At 55.4% G+C, this 12,516-nt stretch overlaps 1 protein-coding gene across 2 annotated transcripts in view; it reads left to right on the plus strand.

Moving 5' to 3' along the window:
* The window catches only part of CLUH (clustered mitochondria homolog), a 35,095-nt gene extending 24,505 nt beyond the window's left edge, over positions 1 to 10,590 (plus strand). For both annotated transcript variants that reach the window (XM_026861493.1, XM_026861494.1), the window contains exons 16-26: positions 388 to 632; positions 1,343 to 1,427; positions 2,032 to 2,185; positions 2,505 to 2,644; positions 2,737 to 2,817; positions 3,385 to 3,510; positions 3,973 to 4,094; positions 5,428 to 5,521; positions 6,174 to 6,308; positions 7,619 to 7,692; positions 8,749 to 10,590. In XM_026861493.1, coding sequence (XP_026717294.1) covers positions 388 to 632; positions 1,343 to 1,427; positions 2,032 to 2,185; positions 2,505 to 2,644; positions 2,737 to 2,817; positions 3,385 to 3,510; positions 3,973 to 4,094; positions 5,428 to 5,521; positions 6,174 to 6,308; positions 7,619 to 7,692; positions 8,749 to 8,917 — 1,425 coding nt within the window. In that variant the 3' untranslated portion in view covers positions 8,918 to 10,590. The remainder of the gene's footprint in view (positions 1 to 387; positions 633 to 1,342; positions 1,428 to 2,031; positions 2,186 to 2,504; positions 2,645 to 2,736; positions 2,818 to 3,384; positions 3,511 to 3,972; positions 4,095 to 5,427; positions 5,522 to 6,173; positions 6,309 to 7,618; positions 7,693 to 8,748) is intronic.
* Positions 10,591 to 12,516: the final 1,926 nt, after the last annotated feature.

Genomic DNA, 12,516 nt, shown 5'->3' on the forward strand with positions numbered 1-12,516 from the left:
TTTTTTTTTTTTTTTTTTTTTCCTAATTGTGTGAACACTGGTGCATCCCACGCCTGTCCGTGCGTGGCACAGCAGTAGGCCTGGCTTTATTCCAGTGTCGGGATCTTTACGCTCTCTAGTTTCTCTGTCCCAGGTAGCAGCCCCAAATGGAACGATGTATTTGTGTGTGTGTGTAGGTATATATTATCATATCCACATATTTCTGTCTGTGCTAGTTCCACTTGCAAATGCTGCCTTCCTCTGCTCTCCTGGAAGATTTTCCTGTTTCCGCAGGGCTGGGTCCGTGTGGGGGGCTCAGGGCTGGGTCCGTGTGGGGGGCTCAGGGCTGGGTCCGTGCCTGTGCGATGGTGGGTGTCTCCCGTGACTGACGTTGGTGTCTCACTGTAGGGCGTGGAGCTGTCGGGGTTATCAGCAGCCATCAGCCACTTCCTCAACTGCTTCCTAAGCTCCTTTCCAAATCCCATTGCCCATCTTCCAGCTGATGAGCTGGTCTCCAAGAAAAAGAATAAGAAAAGGAAAAACAGGAACCTTGGAAATGCCGATAACACTGCATGGGCCAGCATGACCCCTCAGGAGCTTTGGAAGAATATTTGCTCAGAAGCAAAGAACTACTTTGATTTTAGTCTTGAATGGTAAGTTGAGCAAACGGCCTTCGCTTGGGCCTGGCCTCTCACCAGATGGCTGGAGCTCTTGTTTTTTGACTTGTTTTCTGTTTCAGTATAAATTTGTACTCTTGGGGGAGTTTTACAGGCTTGTAATGGAAAGAAGCTGGGCAGATTTCAGCAAGGGGAAGTGTAACTGAAGTTTGAAACGAGATGAAACCTATGAGGCAAAGGCAGCTAGGAAAACCAGCAGAGGAAGGGAAACCTTAGTGGTGTGGGGGGGAGAAGGCCAGAACCTGAAGGAGTGTGGTCAAAAGATACTTGGCCATATACAGATGATTTAGGCTGAAGGGAGCTTGTGTTCCAAACCCACGGACAGCTTCTGGATCTGAAACAGATGGTGAATTAGGCTGGAGGGCGCAGGTAGTGTAAACCAGGAGCACAAGTGACCCGAGAGAAGAGCCGTGACTAGTTGGCTAAATGGGCAAGCGTCCCCTCCCGCTGGGGACAGCCCCCGCTACCAGGAGCCGAAGGCGTTCAGGCTCTCGCCTAAGCTCTGCCGTGAGCTTTGAGGAGAGCACACAGAGGGTGTCAGTACAGAGTCCTGCCTGGCCCCTCCGTAGGCCTTGGCAGGCCCTGTCCTCCGCTGGCGCGTCGGGGATCGGTCAGCGCCTGGCGTGGGGATACGCGCGGCGCAGGGATGCCCGAGAGCTGAGGCTCTGTGCCTCTGGTTTTTGCAGTGAGAACGCTGACCAAGCGGCTGAAGTGTATAATCTCCAGAAAATCACCCTGCTTCGTGAGATCTCCCTCAAAACTGGAGTCCAGGTGAGATCCCGTCGTGCCTCCCTTCCCCGCGTGTCTGGCTCTGCGCGCAGCGGGCGCAGGCTGCGTCGCCCAGGCAGCCCTCTGCCGGTGCTGGGAGCCCCTCGAGGCCTCTGGTGTTGGTCTGGGAATACAGCTCCAGCCCCGGGGAAGGGGGTCTCTGATCTGGTTCCTTTTGAGGAGGAACTTGCCATGTGTCTCCCCGGGAAGATCCGCCGGCCCAAACGCGATTCCTGTGGCTCTGTGACCACCTGACTTGGGCTCCTGCGCACACGTGCTCCCCACCCAGAGAGGAGCAGCTCTGTGGGCAGAGCAGGACTCGAGCTCTCCTCGCTTGAAGGATGGGGCGGGTTTCCCTCCCCACAGCACCATGGGGGAGTTGGGCTGGACGGGGTTCCTCTGCCGGGGCTCCAGCACTGGCAGCACGGTGCCGTTCGGCCACACGGGTGGAGTGACCTACACGTGCCCTCGGGCCCAGCTCTGTCCCCAGGCAGTGGTACAGGAGATGTCTGGGCTGTGAATCCCGTGCAGAATTCAAGGCTCACTTTCCCCTTTCCTTGCCTGTGCCGGGGGACACTGTGACCTCTGGTCTTTCTGGCTCCCTCAGATACTGCTGAAAGAGTACAACTTCGACAGCAGGCACAAGCCCACCTTCACAGAAGAGGATATTCTCAACATCTTCCCCGTAGTGAAGCACGTGAACCCCAAAGCCTCCGACGCTTTCCACTTCTTCCAGAGCGGGCAAGCAAAGGTTCAGCAAGGTACGGATCCGGGAGCCTCCAGCTCCCGGGGCGGCCGCTGGTGGAAGGGGGAGCGGGGGGGTGTGGCACGGCCGCTGCCCTCCGCTGACAAAGCCCCCAGCCCTTTTGGTGGAGAATCGGGCTCTCCAGGACCATCTGGCCCCCCCTGCTGTAAATGTACCAGTGATGGACACGGATGGGCACGGGGCAGCAGATTCCCTCCAGGTTTTAGTCCTCTCCAGGCAGTGACCCACAGCTGCACTCCCCCATCACGGGCCAACGCGCTTCCCCGGCACCACGAGGGGTTAATTGACGTACATACCTCCGTCACTTTTCTCAGGTTTCTTGAAGGAGGGCTGTGAGCTCATCAATGAAGCCTTAAACTTGTTCAACAATGTGTATGGTGCTATGCATGTAGAAATCTGTGCCTGCCTGCGGCTGCTAGCTCGGCTCAACTATATCATGGGAGATTATTCAGAGGTGAGCGAGGGCTTGGGCAGGGTCTGTTTAGTCCTCTCAGCCCTTCCCCGTGGCGCTGTGTGACGTGCTCTTGGCTCTTCTGTTCTCTTTAGGCCTTAAGTAATCAGCAGAAAGCGGTGCTAATGAGCGAGAGGGTCCTGGGTATTGAGCACCCCAACACGATTCAAGAATACGTGAGTAGGGGGTGCCGGGGAGAGGCAGCACCTTGTGTGTCCGCCTGGAGACTCTGAGCCTTAACTCCTGTCTGAAGAGCAGCTGCAGCTCTCCTCCCCTCTGCAGCCGCCTTCCCAGAATCCTCCACTTTCATCACTAAGTTTTGTATTTTAGGATTTTTGCAAACCAAATACCTCAGAATTTGTGTTAAGTGTCCTACATGGTCCTACTTAGTTTGGAATTTGGGGGTTTTGTCTGCAGAATGTTTATTAATTCTGCTGGCTTTTGCCCTCCCACAGTGCAATCGGAATGGCACACACAGGTCAGTTTTAAAATATTCCTTGAGTTGCACAAGGGAAACTGAAACGAAACACTTTGGCTTCCTCGGCGCTGTCTTGCGCGGTGCCTCCGTTGAGCTGTGAATCAGCCAGCAGGCCTGGGCTTTTCAGAGAGGCTGAAATGCTTTTTAAGTGTAAAGGAAGATGTTTTCACTTGTGTGCAGCTGAGGAGAGAGGAGAAGAGAGGAGGTTTGCTTTAGAGAGTGGTAAGTAAAAGCCGTTAACGCTGGATTGCTGCTTGTGTTACAGATGCACCTGGCTTTGTACTGCTTTGCAAACAGCCAGCTCTCCACAGCCCTGAACTTGCTGTACCGCGCACGCTACCTCATGCTGTTGGTGTTTGGGGAGGATCACCCAGAAATGGCACTCTTAGATGTAAGTAATCTTTTGGAGATTAGAAGCTTGAAGACTCGTAAGAAACCTCTTGGCCTTTAAAATGTCCCCAGTGCTGGCTCTTTACAGTAAACGTTGAGGTGCTTTTTCCTGCCTGGGTTACTCCCAGTTAGCGCCATTAGAAGGGGAAGAAAGGCGTTTGACCCTTCAGCTGGGGAGGTGAGCCCGGAGCTCTGCGCTGGGGCACTGGAGCCGTGGGTTGGAGCGTGCAGTCCTTGGGCAAATGCCCTTGTTCAGCCTGTTCCTGCTCCCTCGCTTAAACCAGAGGCAGCTCCTCTCTCCTGCCTGGCTCCTTAGGACCGAGCTCCCGCGGGGGAACGGTCTCGTGGCACGTGCTGTAGAGATCCCCGGGGGGCCTCCCGGCACCGGGGGGTGGTACCTGGGCAGCGATAGGCGCCCGCTTTGCGTTTGCATCCCCAACGCCCGCGGGACTTCTCTGCGCAGAACAACATCGGCCTGGTGCTCCACGGGGTCATGGAGTACGACCTGTCCCTCCGGTTCCTGGAGAACGCGCTGGCCATCAGCTCCAAGTATCACGGCTCCAAGTCTTTGAAAGTTGCACTAAGGTGAGGCGGGGTGGGGCCGTGTCCGGCTGCAGCCTCGGAGCTGGGGGGCTGGGGCTCGTCCCGGCGCGGGCTCCCCGACACTGCTGGGCTGCGTGGGTCGGGGTCACTGTGCAGCTTCCGAGTTTGCTGTCTCAAAGACAGAAATCCCCTGGACTTACAGGGAATTGTGGGGTCTGCTGTAATGCTGGTTGCCCCAAAAACCTGTCAGGATGACCCTGGTCCTTGTGGACTCAGTAAAAAAAAAAAAAAAAAAAAAAAAAAAGAATGTGGCAAGTGAAGGTTGGAGGGCAAGGCTCATGTAATTACACCGGGAGACTGGGACGGTACATAAACACTTGTATGTAATTGTTGCAGCCCTCGGGGAGCTCTCTTTGAGAAGCGTATAATTTGCTTTTGTCCTTTACCATAAAGCCTTGTATTTGAATAAAATACTGAGCGGCTCCCCTGTGTTTCCAAGGGAGCTGTGAGCATTCAGCACCTTCAGGATCTGCTCAAGCACCCACCACTGCTCCGGCACTGCCCTCGAACACAGACCTGCCTCGCTGTCAGCCAAGCAGTGGCCCCTCCTAATTACTAGTACCACATTGCAACCCATCTGCTCTTTGTCGGGGTGAAAATAAATCTTATTAAGCACCCGCAAGAGTCTGGTTTGTTTTCCAGGAGTTGATGGATATGCATTCTGCAGAAGGCATCTTCCCTTCCCTTAGCCCAGGGATGCTTGATGAGATGCATCACCTCCCGCAGGGTAACGCTGCCAAAACCAGGAATTTTTCTTTGATTCCAGAAATGCCAAGGGAGCGGAGGCCAGGCCAGGGCAGCTCTCCCAGCTGGAGAGAGCCCAGGTGACTTGGGTCCCAGCTCTGCCACAGCTTTGGTTGTTTCTGTGCCGCAAGAATTTTTTTTTTTTTAATTGTGTATGTGAATAATCAAAGTAATTCCCACGTTTGCTTTCTAAGAAAGACAAAGACATTTTTTTGAAGGTAAGGGCTTATGGCTGCTTCCTCCTTCCCCCGTTAACAAACCAGCCCCGGGGTGTTCCCATGATGTGCTGCCTCTGTTCAGTTCGCTCCTGTGGCCTTCAGCTTGCCTGGGTGCAGGAGGAAAATCCCCCCAGTTCAGTCTTTACTTCTGGAAGTCACTTCTCAGCATTTCAACAGAATCCGACCCAGATCAGCGTGGTGTATTCACCGCGGGCGGGGTGGGGAGCAGCAGCTCCCAGGGGGCTGTGTCAGAGTCCGGTTCTGTCTCACGCTGACCGGGGCCTCCGACCTCTGTGGCACAGAAACGTTTCTGCTCCGCAAAAGCGCCTCTCAACCCTTTTTCCTTCCCACAGCCACCACTTGGTAGCCCGAGTGTACGAGAGCAAAGCGGAGTTCCGGTCAGCTCTGCAGCACGAGAAGGAAGGCTACACCATCTACAAAAACCAGGTGGGCAGCGCGTGCCGTGGGTCTGCGCCGCGCCGCGGGGAACGAGCTTGACGGCCGTGGAGCAGCCTCGGCCAGGAGCTCGGGGAGGCCTTTGCGTCCAGGAAGGGACAGAACTGCTGCCCTCTACAGTAACTGATGCTTTTATGCCAGAAGTCTTTGGGCGGCCTCCCCGCGAGTTCCTCCTCGCTGTGCGCATCGCCGGACACAAACTGCTGTTGGCAGCTTGGCCCCGTGTCCTGGCGGGGCCCCGAACAAACCGGTCTGTTCTTCGGGCGTTTTGCACCACCTGCCTCTTAAACACCAGCTCCAAAGGCGTTTGGTCGTTGAGCTGTTCCGTGGGCAACACCTTCCCCCGCTCGCAGCCCTCGCTGCAGCTCGGCCCGGGCTCTGCCTCGGCACGTCGGCGGTGACGCGGCAGCACGGCCCGGGGGGGATGCCCCTCGCCCAGCGAACGTGCTGCTACTCGATGGGAAGGTGTCACCTTCAGGAGGCTGCGAGAGGAGTTTGTTTGTTTTCTGAATGCCAAGGCAGGCGAAATCCAGCTCTGAGAGCCAACAGGGACTAACAGTGCTCCCTGGTTTGGGTCCTGTTCTCACCAGTAATGGACATTTTTTAAAATTTTTTTTGTTTTTTTTCTCCTTTTTTTGCTTAGCTCGGAGAACACCACGAAAAGACCAAAGAGAGCTCAGAGTACTTGAAATACCTGACTCAGCAAGCCGTCGCTCTTCAACGCACAATGAACGAGATTTACAAGAACGGCTCCAACGCCAACATCGTGCCACTGAAGGTAACGTGGGCGCTGGGGAGGGCGGAGGGACACGCGTGTGCGTGTGTGTTCACCGCCAGCTCGGGAGGTGGCAATGGCTGACATGGTGCCACCGGTGCGGACCGCGCGTGTCCCCTCCGCTTCCCGGCACCTGGGCTGACTCACACCTGCGGGCGGGTTGCTCAATCTCAAAGCACTTCAGTTTCCTCATCCTAAAAAAACCCCACAAAAAACTACCAAAACCAAACAACAAAAAAAAAATCACCCCCAAAATCCCCGCGGTTCTCCTGCCAAGGATTCTGTGGCGCAGGGAGGCCGTGGGGGAGCGGAGTGGGAGCAGATTGGGCCGAACCCCCCCGCCCCGCCCCAGCGAGGGGAGCGCCCGGCAGAAGGGGCAGAGCAGGGCCCCGATCTCTGGGAGCTGTTGGGTTTTCCTCTCGCTGCGGAGAAGGGGAGCTGAGGAGTTTACAGCAGAGTGATCTGAGCGTAAGGACCTGGAGCCGATAAATGGTCAAGTCCAGGAAACAGCGTCTAGCTGAGAGGCTCAGACCCCTAAAACAGCAATGAAGGCTGTTACCCGTGTTTGTAACACTTGGAGGGGGAAAAAAAGACCCCTCAACCTAACAGACTTCGACCTGACATCTGTATTTAGCTGAAGTCCCACAGAGGCCAGAGGGGAGGTTGCCCGCAGGGTCTGGCTGGGCACCTCTAGATGCTGCTTTTCAATTTATGGGTAGAGAGGTAGAAGATAGGAATTATGCCACCTTACACTAGCATGCGTCCTGGTTTCAGCTGGGATAGAGCTAATTCTCTTCTTAGCAGCTGGAGGAGTGCTGTGTTTTGGATTCAGTGTGGGATTTGGTATGAGAAGAATGACAGTGCACTGATGTTTTTAGTCGTTGCTCAGAGATCAAGGACTTTCCAACTCCTCATGTCCCGCCCCTGCGCGGGTGCCCAAGAAGCTGGGGGGGGGCACGGCCAGAGCAGCAGCCCCACGCTGCCCCGGGGCCGTTGAGCTGCACAGGGTCCTGCCGGGGGGCCGCGGAGGGTTGGCTGGGAGGCTGCACCTCGCTTCCCGGGATTGCAGTCTCTGGCTTTCCTCTTCTCTGGGCTCGCTGGTAGGGGCTGGGCATCAGTCAGGGTGCGGAGCAATGGCATTGTGCATGACCTGTATTTTTTTTTATCATCATTACTTTAACTTAATTGTTAAATTGTTTTTATCTCAGCCTCTGAGTTTTACCTTTACCCTCCAATTCCCCTCCCCTTCCCCTGTTGGTAAGTGATATCTGGGTTTTGACTTTTAAAGCTTTTTTTTTTCTCTTGCAATGTAGTTCACGGCTCCCAGTATGGCCAGTGTCCTGGAGCAGCTCAACATTATCAATGGAATTCTCTTCATTCCACTAAGGTAGAGCGATCCCTGCGGGCTGTACCGTTAGGAATCAAGGGGTCGGTCTTTCTGTATTACTTGTGTTCCTGAGATGGCTCAGACCTGGCGCTTCCCTTTGCCTTGTCACTGCATCAGACTCTGGAGCTTCCAGGGATGTTGGGGACCTCTGCTCTTCAGGCAACACTAAGCAAATAATGGTGGAAATTGTCACTTCTGCACAAAAATTGCCTTTTGAAGGCGCTGGGTCCCCTGAACGCTTCCAGAGGGACTTAATGGTGCTAAAACCCTCCCCCTTGGAGGAACGAGGCTCTTTCTGAACTGTGACCTTGAGCTTGCAGCAGGGATCCGCTCCCAAACCCCCTGAGCTCTGCGAAGCCAGAGCTGCTTCCTGGGGACCTGCCCCGGGGCCTGTTCTCAGCCCCTCGCCCTGGCAGCAAAGGGATGGAGGAGGGATCAGGGCTCGGATCGGCTCCTGTGGAGCTGGGGGGGTGAAGCACTCGCTGGTCTCTGCCCAGGAGAGAGGGAGTGAGCGGGGCTGGGCCGTGCGGGGCAGCTCCTGCTCTCCCGTGGACGAGGCTCCGTAGGGGGATTGTGGCTTTCAGCACCTCCTGGGGCTTTTCCTCCCCCAGCTCCCCAGGATGTTTTTATAAAGAACAAGAGCCAAGACCATTAACACTCGCCCTGATTATCACCACCATTAGCTTTAAGACCACTCTAAGCAGCAGTACTCTTAAATGAAAAAAATTTATTATAAATTGGCTGTTAGACATTTTAGTTGAAAATTTGATTGGGGTGGTGGTGGAAAGAGATTCTTCTAAAGCTGTAAATAATCCCTGAGGGTAGAAATTCCCCGGAGGCTGCCTGGCCCCAGGCAGTGTCCACCAGGGGTGATGGCCTGGAGCTGCTTGGGTCAAAGGCAAAAGGCAAAGGAAGGGCCCAGCCTGGCAGGGGGATGGCCGAGACACCAGGGCCTGGCAGCGTTTCCTCTGCGGTTGATCAGGACCTTGTCTGGGTGCTTCACACCATGCCCAAAGCCCCTCTAACGTTTGCTACCCTTCCTGCTTTCCCCTTCAGCCAAAAAGACTTGGAGAACCTTAAAGCAGAGGTGCAGCGACGCCAGCAGCTCCAGGAAAGCATAAAAAGTGGCGAACAGCTGGAACCAGAGGACAAAGCTGTGGAGGAGAAAGAGGCTGAGCCAAGCATGCCTTCCGCTGCGCTCCCCTTAACACAGAGCTCTGCTTAATGTGTACCTCGCTTAAAAAAAAAAGTTTAAACCACCCTTTTCTGAATCTGACCCAGGGTCTCGGATGCCCCTGGAGCAGCTCCTCCTTTTTTGACAATGTTATTGCACTGGTACAATTAATACACAATGCAAAGAACTAATCTGAGAAATGTAATCTGTCTGACTGAGCTTGGGTCTGCCCCGCGGAGGGGAAGGGGCCAGGAGGCAGCAGCATCGCAAGGCCCAGCCTAGGTGAGCGCAGCCCGAGGCTGCCCTGCCCGTGTGTGTGTCGGTGTCGTGTGTGTGCGCGTAGCATCAGTTATTTCTACTTTGTACATACGAATTCCAAATGGACTGTCTGGAGGTGTGTAACATTTCTCAGGTCATTTTTATGTTGACTAAGGACACGGCTTTGCTCAAACAGTACAAAACCAGCCCAGCCACTGCTCAGCGTTCTTGTAAAACGTGGATTCCAAGCCAAAAGATTTATTTCCCCCCCCCCAGTCACTCCCTGAGTTGTGCTAAGGAAAACAAAGCAGCCATATTTGTATCGCTCAGATGCCTGAAGCCTGTAACGTGTGTGTGGAACGGGGGAATGTACAGCATTTTCTACATCAGGATATAGCCATTGGATTCCTTTAACCATATTTTCTTTTTTTCTACTTTTGGTTGGCAGTTTGGCAATTCAGTGGGGTTTTGTAACATTCACAGTCTAATTTTCAAGGTAAAGATAGAGATATATATAGAGAGATAAATATATATATATATGATACTCACAGTTCCACCTCTGCTCTGCTTGCAGCTGAGTAACTTGGGATACTGTATCCAAAGAGTGAGGGCTTGATGTTCAAAGCGCACAAACTTCCATTGCGATGGAAACCCCAGTGCCTAGGAGAGGGGGCGAGGGCATCAAACGAGGTCTCAACTACAGTGATTTAGCAGGAAATTGGGGCCCTGTTAACGGGGAGGGGAAAGGGGGCAGGAGAAGTCAGAGCCGGGGCCTTGGTCTCGTCTGCAGGAGTGATGTACCATGGAGCTGACAGGCTTTAGCGGGCCGGGCACGTCCGAGCAGGTTGGAATCGTCCTTCGTTTCCCGCAACCTGCCACGGCCCAGGGGAGGGGAAGGAGCTTCAATAAAACCCCAAAACTGCCCCAGCGCTGACCCGTTTTCGCACTCTGGCTTTGTGAGGGGTGCCAGGGGCGTGTCTGTTGCTGGCAATGGACATCCCTGGCCTGGCCAGTGCCACTAACGCTGCCCCCGAGTCCCCTCCCCGTCAGGCAGGGCCCGCGCCACGGCCGGGGGTCACCACCGGAGCGGAGTGTCCTGTCCCGAGAGCTGCAGCAGAACCCGTGCTCGGCCGCAGAGGAGTCGCGTCTCGCGCCTCGGCCGGGGGGCAGCACCCCCCGTGCGTTTGCGTTGCTGCTTTTACCGACCTTGTGGAGAAGAAGCGCTGTCCCTGGGCTCTGTCCCCTCCGTCCCCTGTAGCTCCTGCCGGGGGGGAGGGAAGGAGGGGAGCAGCCTCCGTGCTGCGAGAGGCAACAACGCAGGAGTCTTGACTGCAAAAAGAACTTGCTCCTATTAGAAAAATTCTGAATTTCCTGGAAAGCAATCAATAAATGACTACAGTGCATCTTTCCTACAAGATTTTTCTTTTACTAGTGTCTTTCAGTCCATTAAAAGCTTTTTAAACTGTTGTAGGTACTTTATTTATTGGCTTCTTTGCAGTCGGGCGTGTGGTGTTGGACACCCTGAATCCGGGAGCCAGCGGGGGGCGGCTGGAGGCTGTGACAGGCCTGAGCCCAGGCGCAGAGCCCTCCTCTCCCTGCAGGTATTTGTTCTCTGTGCCTGGTTTCCCCCTCCCTGGGTGCTGGGTGGTTTTCCTGAGCTGGGCAGCAGCGGAGCCCAGAGCTCTGGGGCCGGTGGTGAGGGGCCACAGGCACTGGGAGCCCTCAGCCCGCTGTGGAGTTCACACTTAACGCTGCCCATGCCTTGCCCACCCTCCTCCTCCACCGACACGTCCCTGAGGGGCTGGAGCTGCCCCGCTCTGCCCGCAGCAGGACAAGGGCCAGGAGCTGCCCCGTCCCGGGCACAGATGCCCGCTGGGTTTTTGGAGTCGTGAAATGACGCTGAAAGGTGCAAACGCAGCTCGAGCGCCCTTAGGAGCTGTTTCAGTAGCTGCGTTTGACAACCACCATTCCAGGTCGGGGTGCTCCGTTCACATGTTCATAAATAAAAATGAGTGTAGACAAACTGACCCAAAGGGGCCGAGGGCTGAGCCGGGCAGGAGCAGGGTGGGTGTTCAGCCCAGGCCGGGACAACTCACCCCTGCGGTTACACGTGTCCCACCGCCTCAGCTCCTCCGGGATGGGATTTAACTCCCCGGCGAAGCACCGGCCCTTGGCTGGTCCCGCCCGGGAGAAGCAGCTGCAGCAAAACAAAATTATTTCAGAGAAAGATTAAAACCGTCAGCAACCCCGAAGGCGACCCGTAGCAGTGACACCGGTTTTACCCTCCCTGTCCCCTTGCAGACGGGGCTCTCCAGCAGCGGCCAGGCCGCCCGTAAAACACCCTCAGCCGTTGAACCCTGCGCTGCGCCCAGGGAGGAAACCAACCCTCCCTCCAGCACTGGCCAAGAGCCCCATATCTAAATATTCAACCCCATCTGCTGAAAAATGCTTTAAGCCCCCTCAGGGCTCCACTGAGAGCGGGAAGAGGCAGTGGGGAGCAGCCCCCTCCCTCCCCTTGCAGAGCCGCTGTCCCTAGGGCAGGCGCTGCCCAGGCGCAAGGTCAAGGGGGAAAATGAAATCCTTCGACTACCCCGTCGCTCTCAGGGGCTCCCAGGTGAACGCCGTGCTGCGTTTGCAAAGGTACAGGTGGCTCCTTCATAAAAGCCAACCTCCCCCAGAGCCATCCCCGGCTGTCCCCGTACCCCGTAACGGTGCAAGAGGCTTCCCGGAGGTGCTGGGGGTCCCCAGGCCCCCGCCGGGGTCACAGCCCTGACCCCCCACCAGCCACAAAACGCACATTTCCAGTTCACTGACCCATCTGTGAGCAGCACAGGGCAATTGCGGCTGGATCACAAGGGGAAAAATAAATAAATAAATATAAAAATCACCAAACTACAGAGCAACAGAGACACAGCTAGGAAACCAGACCTCGCCCCCCCAGGCTGCAGGGGCTCGGGACAGGGCAGGGGGTTCCTGCCAGTGTCGACCCCACCACTGAGCAAACACCGAACGCTGGTTCCTACTGGGTCTGGGGGGAAGCAGGGTTCAAGGTGAGGGGGAAAAAAAAAACCAACACCAAAACCAAAACTGGGGAAAAGGCAGTGCTGGGCCCGGGGTGGGGGCCAGAACCAGATTAACGAACCAGACGGAACCAGATCAACAAGAGCCTTTCCTAAAACCTCCGTGCACTCCCTTAACCAGTCCAACCTCCGACCAGCCCAGCCGGAACCAGCCACCGTAAAACGGCTTCGCACTTCCTCGGCCAGCACAACCTGAAGTAAAGCAGCAGCAGGGGTGGAGCAGCAGCTGAAGGGGGAAACACCAATAGCTTTTCTCAAAATAAGTTTTAATTCTTGCATCCAAGGAAACAAAAACACATCTAGTTTTATATG

This window comes from Athene cunicularia, assembly GCF_003259725.1.
Source record: "Athene cunicularia isolate RWA chromosome 19 unlocalized genomic scaffold, athCun1 chr19_part1, whole genome shotgun sequence".
NCBI classification, from domain to species: domain Eukaryota; kingdom Metazoa; phylum Chordata; class Aves; order Strigiformes; family Strigidae; genus Athene; species Athene cunicularia.